This window comes from Balaenoptera borealis, assembly GCF_965194805.1.
Source record: "Balaenoptera borealis genome assembly, chromosome: 10".
NCBI lineage: Eukaryota > Metazoa > Chordata > Mammalia > Artiodactyla > Balaenopteridae > Balaenoptera > Balaenoptera borealis.
Genome location: NC_138874.1, coordinates 76,581,394 through 76,601,221, shown reverse-complemented (window position 1 = coordinate 76,601,221; position 19,828 = coordinate 76,581,394). Strand labels below are relative to the sequence as shown.

Genomic DNA, 19,828 nt, shown 5'->3' with positions numbered 1-19,828 from the left:
TCATAAATCAGACCTAGAACTTGTACTTTTTAATATCAAATTGAGGAAAAAAAACTGATTCCAAAAAGAAAGTAATTTACCAGTAAACAAGTAAATTATCATAATCATAGGTGATTTTAAAAAAGGAAACAAAATATAAAATGACAGTGGCCTAAAATAGATAAATATTCTATAACTCTCCAAACATGTTACATTATAAAATTCATATGACTTGGATATGACTGTTCCTACTTAAAGCCAGTAAAGGATGCCTTGTGGGGAGTGGGCAAAATAAGTAAAGGGGGTCAACCATACGATGATGGATGATAACTAGACTTGTGGTGGTGATCACTCTGCAGTGTAAACAGATTTTGAACTACAATGCTGTACACCTGAAACCAGGTGTAATATAATATAGTATAATGTAATTTAAAAAAAGAAGGATGCCTGTGAGTAACACAGCTTGGGGAGACTCTTGCAGCTTGCAAGTTTGTGCAATTATCCAAATTGCTTTCATAAAAGCAAGACTTATTATAAGATAAGGCAAGATAAATTCTAAGATAACAACTGTCCTTATTCCGTTTTACGCCTTCTTAACCACCCAGACAAAACTGTAAATTGTGGGGTGTGAAAAATGTTGCCATGATGAAAGGACATAGTGAGTGAGGGCAATGGTGGAGATGGAAACAGCATCAAGGATGACTTTTTCCCCCCTAGGTTGAGCCAACAGACACATTCCTATTCTCCACTGATATCCTCCTCTCACATCTGTCCCCACTGCTCAGTCAGCTGAATTATGGGCCTCCCCAAGTGTACAAGGGCAGCCCATCCTGGTGGGAGAGTCCTATTACTGCCCACCTCAACACAAAGCTCTTAAAGACTCTGAATTTTAGACGTGAAATAGATTAGGGATCATCTACCTCACACATATTTAAAGTGGATCATAAACCCTGAACACTGTAGTGATATGATTCAGGTTCACTAGGTTGAATATCTGACATTTCGATTTTATAAAGTGGAAATTTGGGAGTAGGCATGTTTAGATGTACTTCTCAAGTTTTCCCAAGGTCCTGTACAATTAATGGTTATAACACCCGCACACATACATACACACACTTTTCTCTGCACTCAAGACTAGAATGCAAATAAGTGAGACTAAAGTTACATTAGAGAGCTACTTAAATCTACTCAAGTTTTTTAACTTTTTCAGAAAGAAGACATTTAACTTTGGTTATTTAGGTATTATTAATATCTAAATACTTAGGTCACACTGCCTGAGAGCGTCTGGACTGGGTACATTGCCAGGAAACTTCTGCTCACCTTCTTTTAAGTTTTTTCAGCTCTATAAGCACATTGCCATTCATCTCTCAACGAATGCTTACTGCTTGAAGAGCATCCTCCTGTTAGTAGTTCAACTAAAGTTTCTGTCCTCAAGCCAATATGTAGTTGTACTCTCAAATTCTGCCATGAACTGGGCTGTGCTTATCCTGCTTTTCCAAGGTTACCACCCCTTTATTCTGAGCACTCTGTTCTCTCCTTATTCAGAAGTCAACAAGCTTCCAGGATGTCAGAAGAGAAACACAATGGTTCTCTCAGACACAGATGGTTCCTCTTACTTTCTTATTCTTCTTTCAAGGAGTTAAAAAAAATGTTTTTGTTGATGAACACAGAAAATAAACTCAAATTATATAACAAAAATTTGATATATCAACAAATACATGCAGATATTTAAATGATGATAAAGTTGTAACAGAGGGACAAAGAAAAACAATGTACTAACATCTCTGTCCAGAACTCTGCCCGTGCTGTTCAGGAAAAGCATTTGTTTAACAGGATCCAACAATACCCAGTAATCCATGTTGTCCTTTAAAGAGAGTTCTATGGTTGGGTCTGGTCCTCCAGCAGTCCCTTTGATCAGCATGTTATCCACCAGAATAGTACCTGCAAACCAAAGAGAGTTAGTTGAAAATATATTCTACCTGTATGCATTCTTTAACAAAGATCATACGATTAAACCCCAGCTGACTTGCAAATCTGTTTCAATACAGAAGATATTCAACTTTATATCTGCCATGATATAGAAAATGTCCTGCTTCAAAAAGGCAAAAATACCTTTAATGCTATTTATAAATGATATTTTTGGGAGATGAGGTGGGAGACAGATTCAAACACTTGGTGAGTCTCATCATCTATTTCTTGTATCCTTTTAACAGCATGAATCTGTTCCCCACCCTGTCCATCACTTCTCACAGGAGTTATCACTGAATTTTATCCTGAACAAAAGGAAAGCCTATAATAACAGAGGCTGATACTTCAATTCACCCAGTAAGACTTCTGATATGAAAAGAGATATCCTGAAAATAAGAGAAAGGAAGAAAAAGGAAGAGATAAAGAAGTAGCAGAGACTCCCATGGTGAGAACTGTTTCTTTATCTTTTATCTTAGAGCAAATCCATAAACCATAAATCTTAATGTGAAAGACAAAACTAGTGTTCAGATACACAATAGAAGCCATTCTTCTCTAAGACATGTCTGGGGTACTCAACTAGAACAACATACTATTTTAATGTAACATTTCAATGTTTGCTTTCTTATTATTCTTTCAGTGGGCTGAATTGTAGACATTTGTTGAGTAAGAGCTGAAGCAAGAGATCTCTAATCTCTCCAACTCTGTTAAAGATTCCATCTATTTTAAAAATTGAATGCAAACAGCACTGATGCAATTCAAATCCCCTCTTTTTTCCCATGCTGCAATGATCCCTTTGACAAACAATAATGCACTATAGCTTACAGCAATCATTTTCAGCTGATTCATTTTATTAAACTTATGGCATAAAGAAGAGATGTGGTCATACAAATAAAATGTACCCTCCTAAGGACATCAGAATAAATGGCACATATCTAGAAAATTCATTGCCTTAGGATAGTATACAAGAATATATAGATAATCTATAAATATGAATCTAGCTTGAAGAATAATAATGCAATATGTATCACTGCATTTTCATAAGGCACAAAATTGGCTTCAATGTTATATCATTGCATAATTACAAATAAAAGGGGGGTCTCTGGAAGATTTTTCTCAGCAAGTTAATAATAATTATAGTAATAATAATAATCTATATTTCTTTATCATGTTATTACTAATGAGCTTTATCTCACTAGGGAATGTCGAAATGAACCATTCTTTTATAACAATATATCTAAATAATGTTTAAATACACACTCACACACATACTTTTCTAAATGGCAGATTATTTACTTCTACTTTTTCACATACTAGTACACATATATGTATTAGTAGTACATATATGTACTAGTACACATATATGTATATGTACATACACATTGTGTATGTAGTACACATATATATGAGTGAAACTAATCCTGCTATTTTTTTACTCAACTAGCAAATATATAATCTACAGATATTACATCCAAAAGTACAGATCAGACAATGATGGCATTTTCTGGTCTACAAATATGTTCTAGGCCTGAGTATACACTCTTTTACAAATACTTCACACAACTAACCTTTGAAAAATTATTTGGCCTGTGTTTTCAATATGTAATTAAGAAATTAAAGGGGATTATATTCTCTGATTAAGAAAAAAATAAAGTATAATAAGTAGGTCAACTAACATTAACATTTATGCCTTGACTCATAATGCATAACAGCAGTAATAGCAGGTCTTTCTCTAGCGTACATACACTCAATGCAGGTACACGAAGGTAAGGCATAAAAAACAATGGTTGAAATCAGGAAAAAGGAATTCACTTAGTTTGACACTCATGTCATAGAAGTGAAGAGAGCTGGCCCCGGAACTGACAGAGTTAGAATCTAATCCTGGATCCACCATTTAAGAGGCATGTGAAAGTGGACAGATTACGTAACTACTCACCTTCAATTTCTCTCTTCTACAAAATCAAGAATCAATACCACAATAGAAGAGGTATTTTTTATTATAGCACCATATGTATGTACTTGAAAAAAAAACTTGTATTCTTGTATCGAAAGCACTAATGAAAGCTGAAACAGTCACAATCAAATTACTAGCACAGTTAAATATTTAATGATATTTTCTTCAAACATCATAGTCAATATTTACAGCCTTAAATATTGGGGTTTATGCTTCTTCCTTCAAGAAGCAGGTATTGAGGGTCATTTGCTTCTAAATGCAGATTTTTTTCAATGAAATTGAAAATTTGATACAGCATTTAGCTTTCTTCATTAATCTACTGTTTTAAACTCAGAAAAATAATTTCACACCTCCTTCATCTGTACCCACAGCTTCTCCATATTAACATATTATCAATCATAACCACTAATGTAAACTCTACTTGCATTAAATAAAGGTGTTGCAGATTTTCAGCTTTTTTCTTAAGATCTGCTTACATAGCTATTTATTTTTAACTATGATAAAAATGTGCCCAGCATATGTTAAAACATAAATATACTGTAAAATAACATATGAATCAATAAAATCGCTTCCTTATACCAACTCCATTCCCCTATTTACCAATGTGTATAAGATAATTTGCATCAAAGAAGAGCTGTTGGGTTGATCTGATGACTAAATGAGATAATGCATGTGAAGTACTGATTGCAGTCCCTGGTACAGAATAAGCATTTGACAAATGTGAATTATGTTTATTGTTGTTAATGTTATTAATTATATTATACATATTTATATTATATATTAATTATATTATATTAACTCCATTTTGGAAGCAAAAGCATTTGAAACTAAAGCAAAATGACTTATTTTATGTCCCCGAAGTTTTTACAAACCAAGTCTACTCTTCATGTCACAAAGCTAAGGCATGTGTGTCAAGCCATCTGAAGAATTTATAGGGGCCCAAAAGATTTGAATGCAAAGTAATCACTCTGGGAAGTTAGAAGGTAGGGAGAGAATGCTCACTCTAGGTAAACTTGTAAAGATAACTCTTTGTCTCTGGTGGATGGCAATCCACCCAAGGATTGATAGGCAATCCCTGCTATCACTAGGGAGTGACCCACTCTTTCCACTTTCTAACTTCAATTTTGATTTTGCTCATAGAAACTAAAATTAGATTTGATGGCAAGAAAAGGATCTTATTCAACAAATTCATAGTAGTAGTGATCTTTAGCTTGAACACTTTTTACTCATCCCCAGCACACATTTGGTTCTATTAGGAACTAAACACACACACACCCACACACACCCACACACACACACACGTTTATTATAGGAACTAACCTAAACATAACTGGATATTTAATACTTTCCTGAAAATTGTATTTGCTTCTTTAAATAGGCAGTTATAACACAAGTGGGTTACTCTCTAAAAATGCTATGGAGGTGGCAGTGAGGAGAGGGGTCCATTGCCTTTCTAATTAACCTAATTCAATGACTCTGAAAGAGTAAGTTCTACAGGGAAAGAGTAATTGACTGTTTGGGTTCATTCCAAACATTAAAATAAGAAAATCACTCTTTGCACAGAACACACTACTTGCTAGAAAACAATTAATTATGCAAAGGTGTATAACCAATATGAATTGCATAAAATCTCTCCCAACAATCTTTCCCCAGTTTAAGTCAACTAGAAGAATGTTCAGCTACATCATATAGGCAGAAGCATCCGTTGCTTTTTCTTGTATATTACTCCTTGCAAATGAAACCATAAACAAAGCTTCCAAATGTACATTATTTGATTAAAACAAAGTTTTTTAAAAAGTGAAATTATAGCTAATATATAGTTTTTCAGTGAGGTTAAACAGTAAGCATGGCCATTATGTAGTTGTTTATTGAGTAAAATCTAGATTCCAAGATTATCAGGCTAAGTAAAACTCTTCTTATGCTCAAATCCTCATCTTTGTTGAAACTTTCCTGGACTTTTCTTGCTTTTTCACACTTCTTGGTTTACAATTATATAAACTACACATTTTAGCTAAGCCTATGTTCATATCATATCTAGATAACTACTTGGTAAAAGGGAAGGAAATATATGTGTATCCAGCAACTTCATAATGAAAATAGCAATATTAATTGGGCTGTGTTTGAATGCTGGGGATATATTAGTCACATACAATATTTGCTAAAGATGGAAAATGATACCAATCAAGTCAATAGTGATGAAACTAAAACTTACAAAAACTAAAAGCATACTTCTTTGCAAAACTATGTTAGTCTTTAAAATTTATATTTTATTTACCTCAAAAGAACAAACCATTACAAAATGGGCAGCTTTGTTCGAGTGTACTTCACTCATATTACTTAAGTAACAATACCTTTTATTTACTTATATTTTACTTCATGATGCATGACAGGTGATATATCAAGTATGGCATAGGCATACAAGTATAAAACTTTAAGAATAAAGGGATTTTTTTTCCCCTTCTATTCTTAACCTTTTCCTTAGAAATTGATACAAATATCTTGACATTTAGACAATTGCTAGTATCTCTATTCTGTTGTAAATAAAGTATTAAATAAATGTATGTATGTTATACATTTTGATGTAGAAGGCATGTTCATTTGCTCAACTAAAAATAAGATCATAGAATTTTAGAATTAGAAAAGAACCTACCATCTCATATATATATCATATATATATGGAAAATGAAGCCAAACCTCTGGTATCTCTAAATTTCCCTACCCCGAGCATTGAAATAACCTGACCAAGGTGGCGTAGCTAATAAAACCATATCCAAGACCAAATCCCAGGTTTACTGATTCATAGTTTAGATATCCTTTCCCTGTATCTTGCGATCACCTTGGAAATACACAAACTTTTTAATTTAAATATGAAATTATGGGGACTTCCCTGGTGGTCCAGTGGTAAAGAATCTGCCTTACAATGCAGGGGACGCGGGTTCGATCCCTGGTCAGGGAACTAAGATCCCACATGACACGGGGTAACTAAGCCCACACACAACTACTGAGCTTATGTGCCTCAACTAGAGAGACTGCGTGCCACAAACTATAGAGTCCACACGCTCTGGAACCCACATGCTACAACTAGAGAGCCCACGAACCCTGGAGCCTGTGTGCCACAACTAGAGAGAAGCCCACGCGCTGCAACAAAGAGCCTACACACCGTAATGAAAGATCCTGCACACTTCAACAAAGATCCCGCGTGCCACAACTAAGACCCAACGCAGCCAAAAATAAAATAATAAATAAATCTTTAAAAAAATGTGAAATTATGAAAACCTTGTTAGTTTTGTTTTGAGTTCATGGGAAACACACAAAAATCCAGTTGATGTATAAATTCATTATTTGGATTTTTGTGCCCTACAATTTTCTGACAACATTTAAAGGGTTAAAATGGAAACAATTCTAAAGTAAGATACAGGGAGAATAGTACAATGTAATTATCAACTACCTGACCTTAGAACTAATTTTCCTAAATTATAGCCATAAGAATAGATATAGATGTAGTCTCTGACCTTATAGCTAACAACTCATAAAAGAGAATAGATAGCTGACATTAAGGATAACCCAATAAAACTTCAGGTCAGACTTGGAGTATCAGTTTAAGTAATGAACATACTAGCCTAGAATCCCCTGGGACAAATATTGTACCTTCTTTCCACTGTGGCAGAGGGAAGAATTCTGAAGAAAGAAGCTGGATCCTGAGCTTACTAAAATGGCTCCATGGTAGACAGACTCTTAAGGTACCCCCATATGCCTGGCTCCTGGTTTTATGTGATTCCCTTCCCCTGAGTGTGGGTGGGACCTATGACTTGCTTATAATCAAAATAATATGACAAAGGTAATGGGAAGTTATATTTACATGTACATTATGTTACATGAGATTCTAGTGACTATCTTGTTGAAGCTCTTTCTCTTTCCCTTGCTGGATTTAACAAAACAATTAGCCATGTTGGGAGGCCCACATGGCAAGGAACCATGGCGGCCTTTAAGAGCTAAGGGTAGTCAGATGACAGGCAGTCAGATACAGAAGACTTCAGTCCTACAACCACAAGGAAGGTGATTTTACCAAGCCTGTGTTACCTCGGAAGCAGATGCTTCCCTAGTCAAGTCTCAGCTGAGACTGTAGCCTTGACAACACCTTGATTATAGTCTTGTTGACACCATAAGTAGAGAACCTGGTTACGCTATGCCTGGACTCCAGGCCCAAAGTAATTGTGAAATGATAAATGTGTGTTGTTGTAAAATACTGTTTATTTCAATATTGTTATGCAGCATTAGACAGCTAAGACAGCCCTAAAGCCAAAAGATCTATGTTCAAAATCTTGGCTCCACTACTTACTAAATCTGTGATCTTAGGCAAGTTCCCCAGATTCTTGTTATCAGCAATATGCATTGTTATGAAAAATAAAGTAATGGATGTAAGTAAAGGCACATAGTTAATAAATAATACTTTTCATCTCACTGTCACTGGGATGGGAGTTTGTATGGACTGAAGCATATAAAGGTGTTATTCATACTACTTCATTAAATTTGGAACACTAGCCACACATTTTAAAATATAATATCACTTTTTTAACTGAGATAGAAGAAGCATACATGAAACCCAACAGAAAAAAAGAGAAGATTGTGCATATGCATAACAGAAAATAAAAGTGGGAGGGGCAACAGTTTATTCACAGTTATCACTGAGAATTTGTCGTGAAGCAAAGGCCATTTCTTCCTGGCGTAAATAAAAGTGAACAAGCTAGCAAGTAAGGGAGGTCATATTACTGAGGTTAAAATGCTTATCAGCATTTACTTACTCTATCAGCTGGGCTAAATGATAAAATATAAACGCTAAGTGAATTATACTATATCCAATTCACAGGCATATGAAAATGATGAAGGTTCAGACTCTCAGAATACTGCAAGATTTTATTTTCAGACCATCAAATGGATGCAATTGAAATAAAGAAACAGACCATACCATACATTTTTTTAAAAATATAATGATTATAGAATGGCAGTTTAAAAATTGGGCCAGATCCCCTATTTCCTCCCACCGGGCAGTTGCTGTTCTCTCCACCTTAAGAAATCTTTTCTCTTGGTTTAAACAAATCCCTATACAACCTTATTGAGTGATCCCATAAAGATCCCCTGCTCTCAAAGCTGATGAAAAATGACGTTCATCTAATGAAAGCACATTCAAGACCGAATGTCTGTTATATGACATTGTTGTGTTAGTAAATGAAGAATTTTTGCTTCACAGCACAACTCCTCAAAAGTCCTCTGCCACACCTCAACTTACATGTTTTTGAAACTATTCCAGTTAGGCTTTCAACCCAATGTCCCACCAGAAAAGTTTTTGTCTAGTTCTTATTAAGAGCCTCCACATTCTTAAATTCGGTAGTTGGTTCTCAATCTTCAACTTTATCACCAACATTTCACATGGTTAATCACCCTCTCCTTCATATACCTCTTTTCACTTACCTTTCAGAACACCATATTTTTCTGACTTAGTTCACATCATTGTTTGTTCTCTCATGGTCTCCCCTGCTTATTCAGACTTGTCTCCATGACTTTATTCTTTGTATATATTCTGCATTTTTTTTCTTTTTTGATTGTCTCATCCAGGTTTATATATACTCTTGACTCATGACTCCCAAATATAAATCTCCAGTCCAGATCTCTTTTTCCTCTTCTCTGGACCAAAAACACACATCCTAACTGCCTCCTCCACATCTCCACTCATATGTGGAATAAGCAAATCAAATTGAGATCTCATCATAATGAGCTTTGGATCTTCCCACACACATCTATGCCTATTCCTCATGGTGTCTCTCTCACATCAGAAAAGGAAACTCTTTCTTTGCAATTTTTCCAGGAAGAAATTTTATTAGTCATTGTTGACTCACTGTCTCTCATGTCCCATATCCAGTTTCTGAGAAAATACTATTATATACAGAATATAACCAGATTTGACCTTTTTGCTTTACTACCTTTATTGTTAACAACTTGGTCTATGTCAACATTATCTCTTGACCAGAGTACAGCAATAATGTCCCAAATGATCTTTCTGTTTCAGACCTTGCTCTGTCTCAGTCCATTTTCAACACAATAGCCAGAGTTACCCTTCTAAAATATGTCAGCTTACAACTTTCTAGTGGCTCCCGATCTCCCTGAAAATAAAAGCCAATTTCTTATATTATTCTAAAATGCCTGTTTTGATTCTGTTCTTTTAGCCACTAGCCTACAAACTATTTCTCCAACAGACCAAACACACTCCAAACTTAGTACATTTGCCTTATGTCCTCTACCTAGGATCTCCCTCCCCAGAAAGACACAAAATCTGCTCTTTTACTACCTTCTGCTTTGTACTCTAATATCGCTTCTTCAATGAAGCCTTCTCTAATCACTCTATTTAATGACCTGACATACCATATACAACATATCATTTATACTTTCCTATTCCCTCCAGCAAGCATCTCCCCACTCCAGATTAACTCCTGCATGATCCATTAGGAACTGCAGTTCTCTTAAGTAATGGATTTATTTTAAGCTTATAGATATTTTGAAATTTGTGGCTGGAAATAGTTCTTTTTTTTTTTTTTTCACTAGCTATCAGAAAGCTTAGATTTAAAAGCATACCTCATCACTGATGGGTGAATATATTATTGTAACATGCATTTTTTAGCCTCAGGTATTTTATCCCCATCTTTATTTTCTTCTTTTATCTCCATTTTCATTCATAATATTATATAATATTTTATACATTTAAAAAGTATCCAGAAGAACAAGTGTGATATAAATATATGAAAACAATTAGACAAATGCATTGTTTCCTTTTCTTTTGTTGTTTTTCTTGGGGCTATGGCCCCAGATATGTTATTAGCCTTTTCAGAAAGCAAAATTATAATAAGTACAAAGCAATTAAAAGATCTTCTCAAATACTGTTATGTGCCAAAGTCATCTTATTTTTTCACCTGCTCTAAGAATTAGTATTTAGTACAGCAAGATATATCTTGTATCTGTTCAGAGGTCTCTGTTAGAAATGTCCTTGCACTATGGGCTCCATGTGTACCAAGAAACAGTTACTAAAACTTATCATCTCTTTCTGTGACCTAACAATTTTATTCCTAGGTTCAGACTGAAGAGAAATTCCTGCTCATGTATATCAGAGGACGTGTGTATGTGTGTGTATAGAACAAAGAGAGAGCCAAACATGGAGGGAAAACAACTCATCTCTGAGGTTTGAGGAAAATGAACGTGCACATACTCACATATTTATGTTCACAGATAGCTTTTTCTGTTTGGAACATAGAATTTAGCAATAGAATAAATTTAACATTGAGTAATATTTCTCTCCCATGTCTTTATAGTTGTCCGGGAGCAGCCATTTTAAACAGTTTGGTCCGATATTCATGGACTCATCTGGGCATCTACCATAGTGCTAGCAATCAGAGAGCTCTGTCCTAGAATTGTGAACTTTAGTTCCAGAAAGAAAGGTCTGTTCTTTTTCATGTGGCTGCAGTTTAAATATAAAGCTCAGGTTTCCTTCTTTTGAAGAAACTTATTTTAAAGGAAAGGAAACAAAAGCTGATATGCACAGGAGGGTGTGATAGTAAACATACAACAGTACTAAGCAGTGTAGATGAGAAAGGAGGTCCCAAGAGTGTTTGAGACTGTAGTTTGTGTTATTCATTTTCAGGGCTAGGTTATTTCACAGGATAGTTCTTTCCACCAGACTCTCGTAACTTAGGCATATGTGTGCTTATATACCCCCAAGGAAATATTTTAATATTTATGAAATAATTTTAAAATACTACTTTTGTAATGTACATTAAGCTAGAGGTTGTATATTTGTAAGTATATTTAGCTAACTTTATTTGAAAATTCATTTATATAATGCTATATGCCCACTAGTAATTATATGAGGAAAAACATCAGTAAGATGAATGAGAGAAGTACATACTGAGCCACACTGGCATTTCTTTATTAGCTTTATCAACAGGAGGAACACACAGGATTCAGGAATAGTAAGTAAAAGATGTTACTTAAGACTATTCACATTATACATACTTTATGTTCCTTACCCTCAGGCTAAGCATAGTTTGCTCGAACAATGATTCCAGTATAGCAAAGAAATAGAAGCTCATGGAACAGATGTTGGGAACTAATTGTACATGGTAAGTGTTTCTCTCTCATTTGCTTTGGGGATATTCAATGATAATCACTCCTCTACTACTCTTAAATTTGACATATTTTCCTCATTTCTTGTCTCTGCTTAACATTTGAGGTATGAATGAACATCACTGTGGCTTCTATTCCATTCCATTTCATTTTTAAACCACTTCTCCTTTACCTTCAAGCTAAATAACTCATCCAGTAATGAAAAACTCTAATATTAACAATACTAAATTCCTTCTAAGCCTTAAACCTATACCTGAACATGAAATGTTTTAATTATATTACATAATGAAGCTACATGTGTCACAGCTGATATATATACAAACACACAAACACTCAGACAAATGCACATGGAAAGAGAGAGACAGAGAGTGAAACAGAGTGCTGACAAATGAAGAAACCTAAATTTCTTTTCATTACAAATAAGTATTATGAGCTGTGAATGCCAGCATGGAATGGCAATGTGACTGAGAAAAAGCATGAAAAGACATGAATGGAGTTCTTACTTCTTCAACATAACAGTGACGATTCATAGTATGTTGCTAATCTGTTACCTTAAAAGTTTTGGGGCTTCCCTGGTGGCGCAGTGGTTTAGAATCTGCCTGCCAATGCAGGGGAAACGGGTTCGAGCCCTGGTCTGGGAAGATCCTATATGCCGTGGAGCAACTAGGCCCGTAAGCCACAACTACTGAGCCTGCGCGTCTGGAGCCTGTGCTCCACAACGAGAGAGGCCGCGATAGTGAGAGGCCCACGCACCGCGATGAAGAGTCGCCCCTGCTTGCCGCAACTAGAGAAAGCCCTCGCACAGAAACAAAGACCCAACACAGCCATAAATAAATAAAACTTAAAAAAAAAAAAAGTTTTGACTAGGCAGAAATGGTATCTTACTTTGTGTAGGAGGAAACATCAGTCGGCAAAAATGAAGATATCTTTTATTTCTGTATGAAAAAAACTTTATAAAACGTTTTTGGGACCTGCAGAGAAGATGGCGGAAGAGTAAGACACAGAGATCACCTTCCTTCCCACAGATACAGTAGAAATACATCTGCACGTGGAACTGCTCCTACAGAACACCCACTGAAAGCTGGCAGAAAACGTCAGACCTCCAAAAAGGCAAGAAACTCCCCCCGTACTTGGGTAGGGTAAAAGAAAAAAGAAATAACAGAGACAAAAGAATAGGGACGGGACCTGCACCAGTGGGAGAGAGCCGTGAAGGAGGAAAGATTTCCACGCACTAGGAAGCCCCTTCGCGGGCAGAGACTGCGGGTGGCGGAGGGGGGAAGCTTCGGAGCCACGGAGGAGAGCACAGCCACAGGGGTGCGGAGGGCAAAGCGGAGAGACTCCCGCACAGAGGCTCGGCACCGAGCAGCACTCACCAGCCCAAGAGAGGCTTGTCTGCTCCCCCGCCGGGGCGGGCGGGGCTGGGAGCTGCAGCTCGGGGCTTCGGTTGGATTTCGGGGAGAGGACTGGGGTTGGCGGCGTGAACACAGCCTGAAGGGGTTAGTGCACCACAGCTAGCCAGGAGGGAGTCCGGGAAAAAGTCTGCAGCTGCCGAAGAGGCAAGAGACTTTTTCTTCCCTCTTTGTTTCCTGGTGCGTGAGGGGAGGGATTCAGAGCGCCGCCTAAACGAACTTCAGAGACGGGCGCAAGCCGCGGCTATCAGTGCGGACCCCACAGCAACAGGGGCGCAAAGGAAAAAACGGAGAGATTCCCGCACAGTGGCTCGGCGCCGAGCAGCACTCAGCAGCCTGAGAGGCTTGTCTGCTCAGCCGCCGGGGCGGGTGGGGCTGGGAGCTGAGGCTCAGCTTCGGTCGGATCGCAGGGAGAGGACTGGGGTTGGCGGTGTGAACACAGCCTGAAGGGGTTAGCGCACCACAGCTGGCTGGGAGGGAGACCAGGAAAAAGTCTGCAGCTGCCGAAGAGGCAAGAGACTTTTTCCTGCCTCTTTGTTTCACAGCACGCAAGGAGAGGGGATTCAGAGCGCTGCCTAAACGAACTCCAGAGACGGGCACGAGCCGCGGCTATAAGCGCGGGCCCAAGAGACGGGCGTGAGACGCTGGGGCTGCTGCTGCCGCCTCCAAAAAGCCTGTGTGCGAGCACAGGTCACTCTCCACACTGCCCCTCCCGGGAGCCGGTGCAGCCCGCCACTGCCAGCGTCCCGTGACCCAGGGACAACTTCCCCGGGAGAACACACTGCACGCCTCAGGCTGCTGCAACATCAGGCCGGCCTCTGCCACCGCAGGCTCACCCCGCCTCCTCCGTACCCCTCCCTCCCCGCGGGCTGGGTGAGCCAGAGCCCCCGAAGCAGCTGCTCCTTTAACCCCGTTCTGTCTGGGCAGGGAACAGACGCCCTCAGGCGACCTACACGCAGAGGTGGGTCCAAATCCAAAGCTGATCCCCAGGAGCTGTGCGAACAGAGAAGAGAAGGGGGAATCTCTCCCAGCAGCCTCAGAAGCAGCGGATTAAAACTCCACAAACAACTTGATGTGCCTGCATCTGTTGAATACCTGAATAGACAACGAATCATCCCAAATTCAGGAGGTGGACTTTGGGAGCAGGATATATTAATTTTTCCCCTTTTCCTTTTTTCGTGAGTGTATATGTATATGCTTCTGGGTGAGATTTTTTCTGTATAGCTTTGCTTTAAAATAGCTTTATTTTACTTCACTATATTATAGCCTCTTTCTTTCTTTCTTTCTATTTTTTCTCCCTTTTACTCTGAGCCGTGTGGACGAAAGGCTCTTGGTGCTCCAGCCAGGCATCAGGGCCGTACCTCTGAGGTGGGAGAGCCAACTTCAGGACACTGGTCCACAAGAGACCTCCCACCACGTAATACCAAAAGGCAAAAATCTCTCAGAGATCTCCATCTCAACATCAAGACCCAGCTTCACTCAACGACCAGCAAGCTACAGTGCTGGACACCCTATGCCAAACAACTAGCAAGACAGGAACACAGCCCCATCCATTAGCAGAGAGGCTGCCTAAAATCATAATAAGGCCACAGACACCCCAAAATACACCACCAGACGTGGACGTGCCCACCAGAAAGACAAGATCCAGCCTCATCCACCAGAACTCAGGCACTAGTTCCCTCCACCAGGAAGCCTACACAACCCACTGAACGAACCTTAGCCACTAGGGACAGATACCAAAAACAACGGGAACTACGAACCTGCAGCCTGTGAAAAGGAAACCCCAAACACAGTAGATAAGCAAAATGAGATGACAGAAAAACACACAGCAGATGAAGGAGCAGGGTCAAAACACACCAGACTTAACAAATGAAGAGGAAATAGGTAGTCTACCTGAAAAAGAATTCAGAATAATGATAGTAAGGATGATCCAAAATCTTGGAAATAGAATAGACAAAATGCAAGAAACATTTAAGAAGGACGTAGAAGAACTAAAGAGGAACCAAGCAACGATGAAAAACACAATAAATGAAATTAAAAATACTCTAGATGGGATCAATAGCAGAATAACTGAGGCAGAAGAAAGGATAAGTGACCTGGAAGATAAAATGGTGGAAATAACTACTGCAGAGCAGGATAAAGAAAAAGGAATGAAAAGAACTGAGGACAGTCTCAGAGACCTCTGGGACAACATTAAACGCACCAACATTCGAATTATAGGGGTCCCAGAAGAAGAAGAGAAAAAGAAAGGGACTGAGAAAATATTTGAAGAGATTATAGTTGAAAACTTCCCTAATATGGGAAAGGAAATAGTTAATCAAGTCCTGGAAGCACAGAGAGTCCCATACAGGATAAACCCAAGGAGAAACACGCCAAGACACATATTAATCAAACTGTCAAAAATTAAATATAAGGAAAACATATTAAAAGCAGCAAGGGAAAAACAACAAATAACACACAAGGGAATCCCCATAAGGTTAACATCTGATCTTTCAGCAGAAACTCTGCAAGCCAGAAGGGAGTGGCAGGATATACTTAAAGTGATGAAGGAGAAAAACCTACAACCAAGATTACTCTACCCAGCAAGGATCTCATTCAGATGTGATGGAGAAATTAAAACCTTTACAGACAAGCAAAAGCTGAGAGAGTTCAGCACCACCAAACCAGCTTTACAACAAATGCTAAAGGAACTTCTCTAGGCAAGAAACACAAGAGAAGGAAAACACCTACAATAACAAACCCAAAACATTTAAGAAAATGGGAATAGGAACATACATATCGATAATTACCTTGAATGTAAATGGATTAAATGCTGCCACCAAAAGACACAGGCTGGCTGAATAGATACAAAAACAAGACCCATATATATGCTGTCTACAAGAGACCCACTTCAGACCTAGAGACACATACAGACTGAAAGTGAGGGGATGGAAAAAGATATTCCATGCAAATGGAAATCAAAAGAAAGCTGGAGTAGCAATTCTCCTATCAGACAAAATAGACTTTAAAATAAAGACTATTACAAGAGACAAAGAAGGACACTATATAATGATCAAGGGATCGATCCAAGAGAAAGGTATAACAATTGTAAATATTTATGCACCCAACATAGGAGCACCTCAATACATAAGGCAAATACTAACAGCCATAAAAGAGGAAATCAACACAATCATAGTAGGGGACTTTAACACCCCACTTTCACCAATGGACAGATCATCCAAAATGAAAATACATAAGGAAACACAAGCTTTAAATGATACATTAAACAAGATGGACTTAATTGATATTTATAGGACATTCCACCCCAAAACAACAGAATACACATTTTTCTCAAGTGCTCATGGAACATTCTCCAGGATAGATCATATCTTGGGTCACAAATCAAGCCTTGGTAAATTTAAGAAAATTGAAATCGTATCAAGTATCTTTTCCGACCACAACGCTATGAGACTAGATATCAATTACAGGAAAAGATCTGTAAAAAATACAAACACATGGAGGCTACACAATACACTACTTAATAACGAAGTGATCACTGAAGAAATCAAAGAGGAAATCAAAAAATACCTAGAAACAAATGACAATGGAGACACGACGACCCAAAACCTATGGGACGCAGCAAAAGCAGTGCTAAGAGGGAAGTTTATAGCAATACAAGCCTACCTCAAGAAACAGGAAACATCTCGAATAAACAACCTAACCTTGCACCTAAAGCAATTAGAGAAAGAAGAACAAAAAAACCCCAAAACCAGCAGAAGGAAAGAAATCATAAAGATCAGGTCAGAAATAAATGAAAAAGAAATGAAGGACACAATAGCAAAAATCAATGAAACTAAAAGCTGGTTCTTTGAGAAGATAAACAAAATTGATAAACCATTAGCCAGACTCATCAAGAGAAAAAGGGAGAAGACTCAAATCAATAGAATTAGAAATGAAAAAGAAGTAACCACTGACACTGCAGAAATACAAAAGATCATGAGAGATTACTACAAGCAACTCTATGCCAATAAAATGGACAACCTGGAAGAAATGGACAGATTGTTAGAAATGCACAAACTGCCGAGACTGAACCAGGAACAAATAGAAAATATGAACAGACCAATCACAAGCACTGAAATTGAAACTGTGATTAAAAACCTTCCAACAAACAAAAGCCCAGGACCAGATGGCTTCACAGGTGAATTCTATCAAATATTTAGAGAAGAGCTAACACCCATCCTTCTCAAACTCTTCCAAAATATTGCAGAGGGAGGAACACTCCCAAACTCATTCTACGAGGCCACCATCACCCTGATACCAAAACCAGACAAAGATGTCACAGAGAAAGAAAACTACAGGCCAATATCACTGATGAACATAGATGCAAAAATCCTCAACAAAATACTAGCAAACAGAATCCAACAGCACATTTAAAGGATCATACACCATGATCAAGTGGGGTTTATCCCAGGAATGCAAGGATTCTTCAATATACGCAAATCAATCAATGTGATACACTATATTAACAAACTGAAGGAGAAAAACCATATGATCATCTCAATAGATGCAGAGAAAGCTTTCGACAAAATTCAACACCCATTTATGATAAAAGCCCTGCAGAAAGCAGGCATAGAGGGAACTTTCCTCAACATAATAAAGGCCATATATGACAAACCCACAGCCAACATTGTCCTCAATGGTGAAAAACTGAAACCATTTCCACTAAGATCAGGAACAAGACAAGGTACCCCACTCTCACCACTATTATTCAACATAGTTTTGGAAGTGTTAGCCACAGCAATCAGAGAAGACAAAGAAATAAAAGGAATCCAAATCGGAAAAGAAGAAGTAAAGCTGTCACTATTTGCAGATGACATGATACTATACATAGAGAATCCTAAAGATGCTACCAGAAAACTCCTAGAGCTAATCAATGAATTTGGTAAAGTAGCAGGATACAAAATTAATGCACAGAAATCTCTTGCATTTCTACACACTAATGACAAAAAATCTAAAAGTGAAATTAAGAAAACACTCCCGTTTACCATTGCAACAAAAAGAATAAAATATCTAGGAATAAACCTACCTAAGGAGACAAAAGACCTGTATGCAGAAAATTATAAGACACTGATGAAAGAAATTAAAGATGATCAAATAGATGGAGAGATATACCATGTTCCTGGATTGGAAGAATCAACATTGTGAAAATGACTCTACTACCCAAAGCAATCTACAGATTCAATGCAATCCCTATCAAACTACCACTGGCATTTTTCACAGAACTAGAACAAAAAATTTCACAATTTGTATGGAAACACAAAAGACCCCGAATAGCCAAAGCAATCTTGAGAACGAAAAATGGAGCTGGGGGAATCAGGCTCCCTGACTTCAGACTATATTACAAAGCTTCAGTAATCAAGACAGTTTGGTACTGGCACAAAAACAGAAATATAGATCAATGGAACAGGATAGAAAGCCCAGAGATAAACCCACGCACATATGGTCACCTTATCTTTGATAAAGGAGGCAAGCATATACAGTGGAGAAAAGACAGCCTCTTCAATAAGTGGTGCTGGGAAAATTGGACAGATACATGTAAAAGTATGAAATTAGAACACTCCCTGACACCATGCATAAAAATAAACTCAAAATGGATTAAAGACCTAAGTGTAAGGGCAGACACTATCAAACTTTTAGAGGAAAACATAGGCAGAACACTCTATGACATACATCACAGCAAGATTCTTTTTGACCCAGCTCCCAGAGAAATGGAAATAAGAACACAAATAAACAAATGGGACCTAATGAAACTTAAAAGCTTTTGCACAGCAAAGGAAACCATAAACGAGACCAAAAGACAACCATCAGAATGGGAGAAAATATTTGCAAATGAAGCAACTGACAAAGGATTAATCTCCAAGATTTACAAGCAGCTCATGCAGCTCAATAACAAAAAAACGAACAACCCAATCCAAAAATGGGCAGAAGACCTAAATAGACATTTCTCCAAAGAAGACATACAGATTGCCAACAGACACATGAAAGAATGCTCAACATCATTAATCATTACAGAAATGCAAATCAAAACTACAATGAGCTATCATCTCACACCGGTCAGAATAGCCATCATCAAAAAATCTAGAAACAATAAATGCTGGAGAGGGTGTGGAGGAAAGGGAACACTCTTGCACTGTTGGTGGGAATGTAAATTGATACAGCCACTATGGAGAACAGTATGGAGGTTCCTTAAAAAACTACAAATAGAACTACCATACGACCCAGCAATCCCACTACTGGGCATATACCCTGAGAAAACCATAGTTCAAAGAGTCATGTACCAAAATGTTCATTGCAGCTCTATTTACAATAGCCA

The 19,828-nt window shown here is 37.9% G+C and overlaps 1 protein-coding gene across 1 annotated transcript in view; it reads right to left on the bottom strand.

Moving 5' to 3' along the window:
* The window catches only part of PCDH15 (protocadherin related 15), a 751,961-nt gene that overhangs the window by 471,088 nt on the left and 261,045 nt on the right, over positions 1–19,828 (bottom strand). Inside the window, exon 3 of the mRNA XM_082339387.1 lies at positions 1,760–1,920. Within this exon, the coding sequence (XP_082195513.1) occupies positions 1,760–1,920 (161 nt within the window). The remainder of the gene's footprint in view (positions 1–1,759; positions 1,921–19,828) is intronic.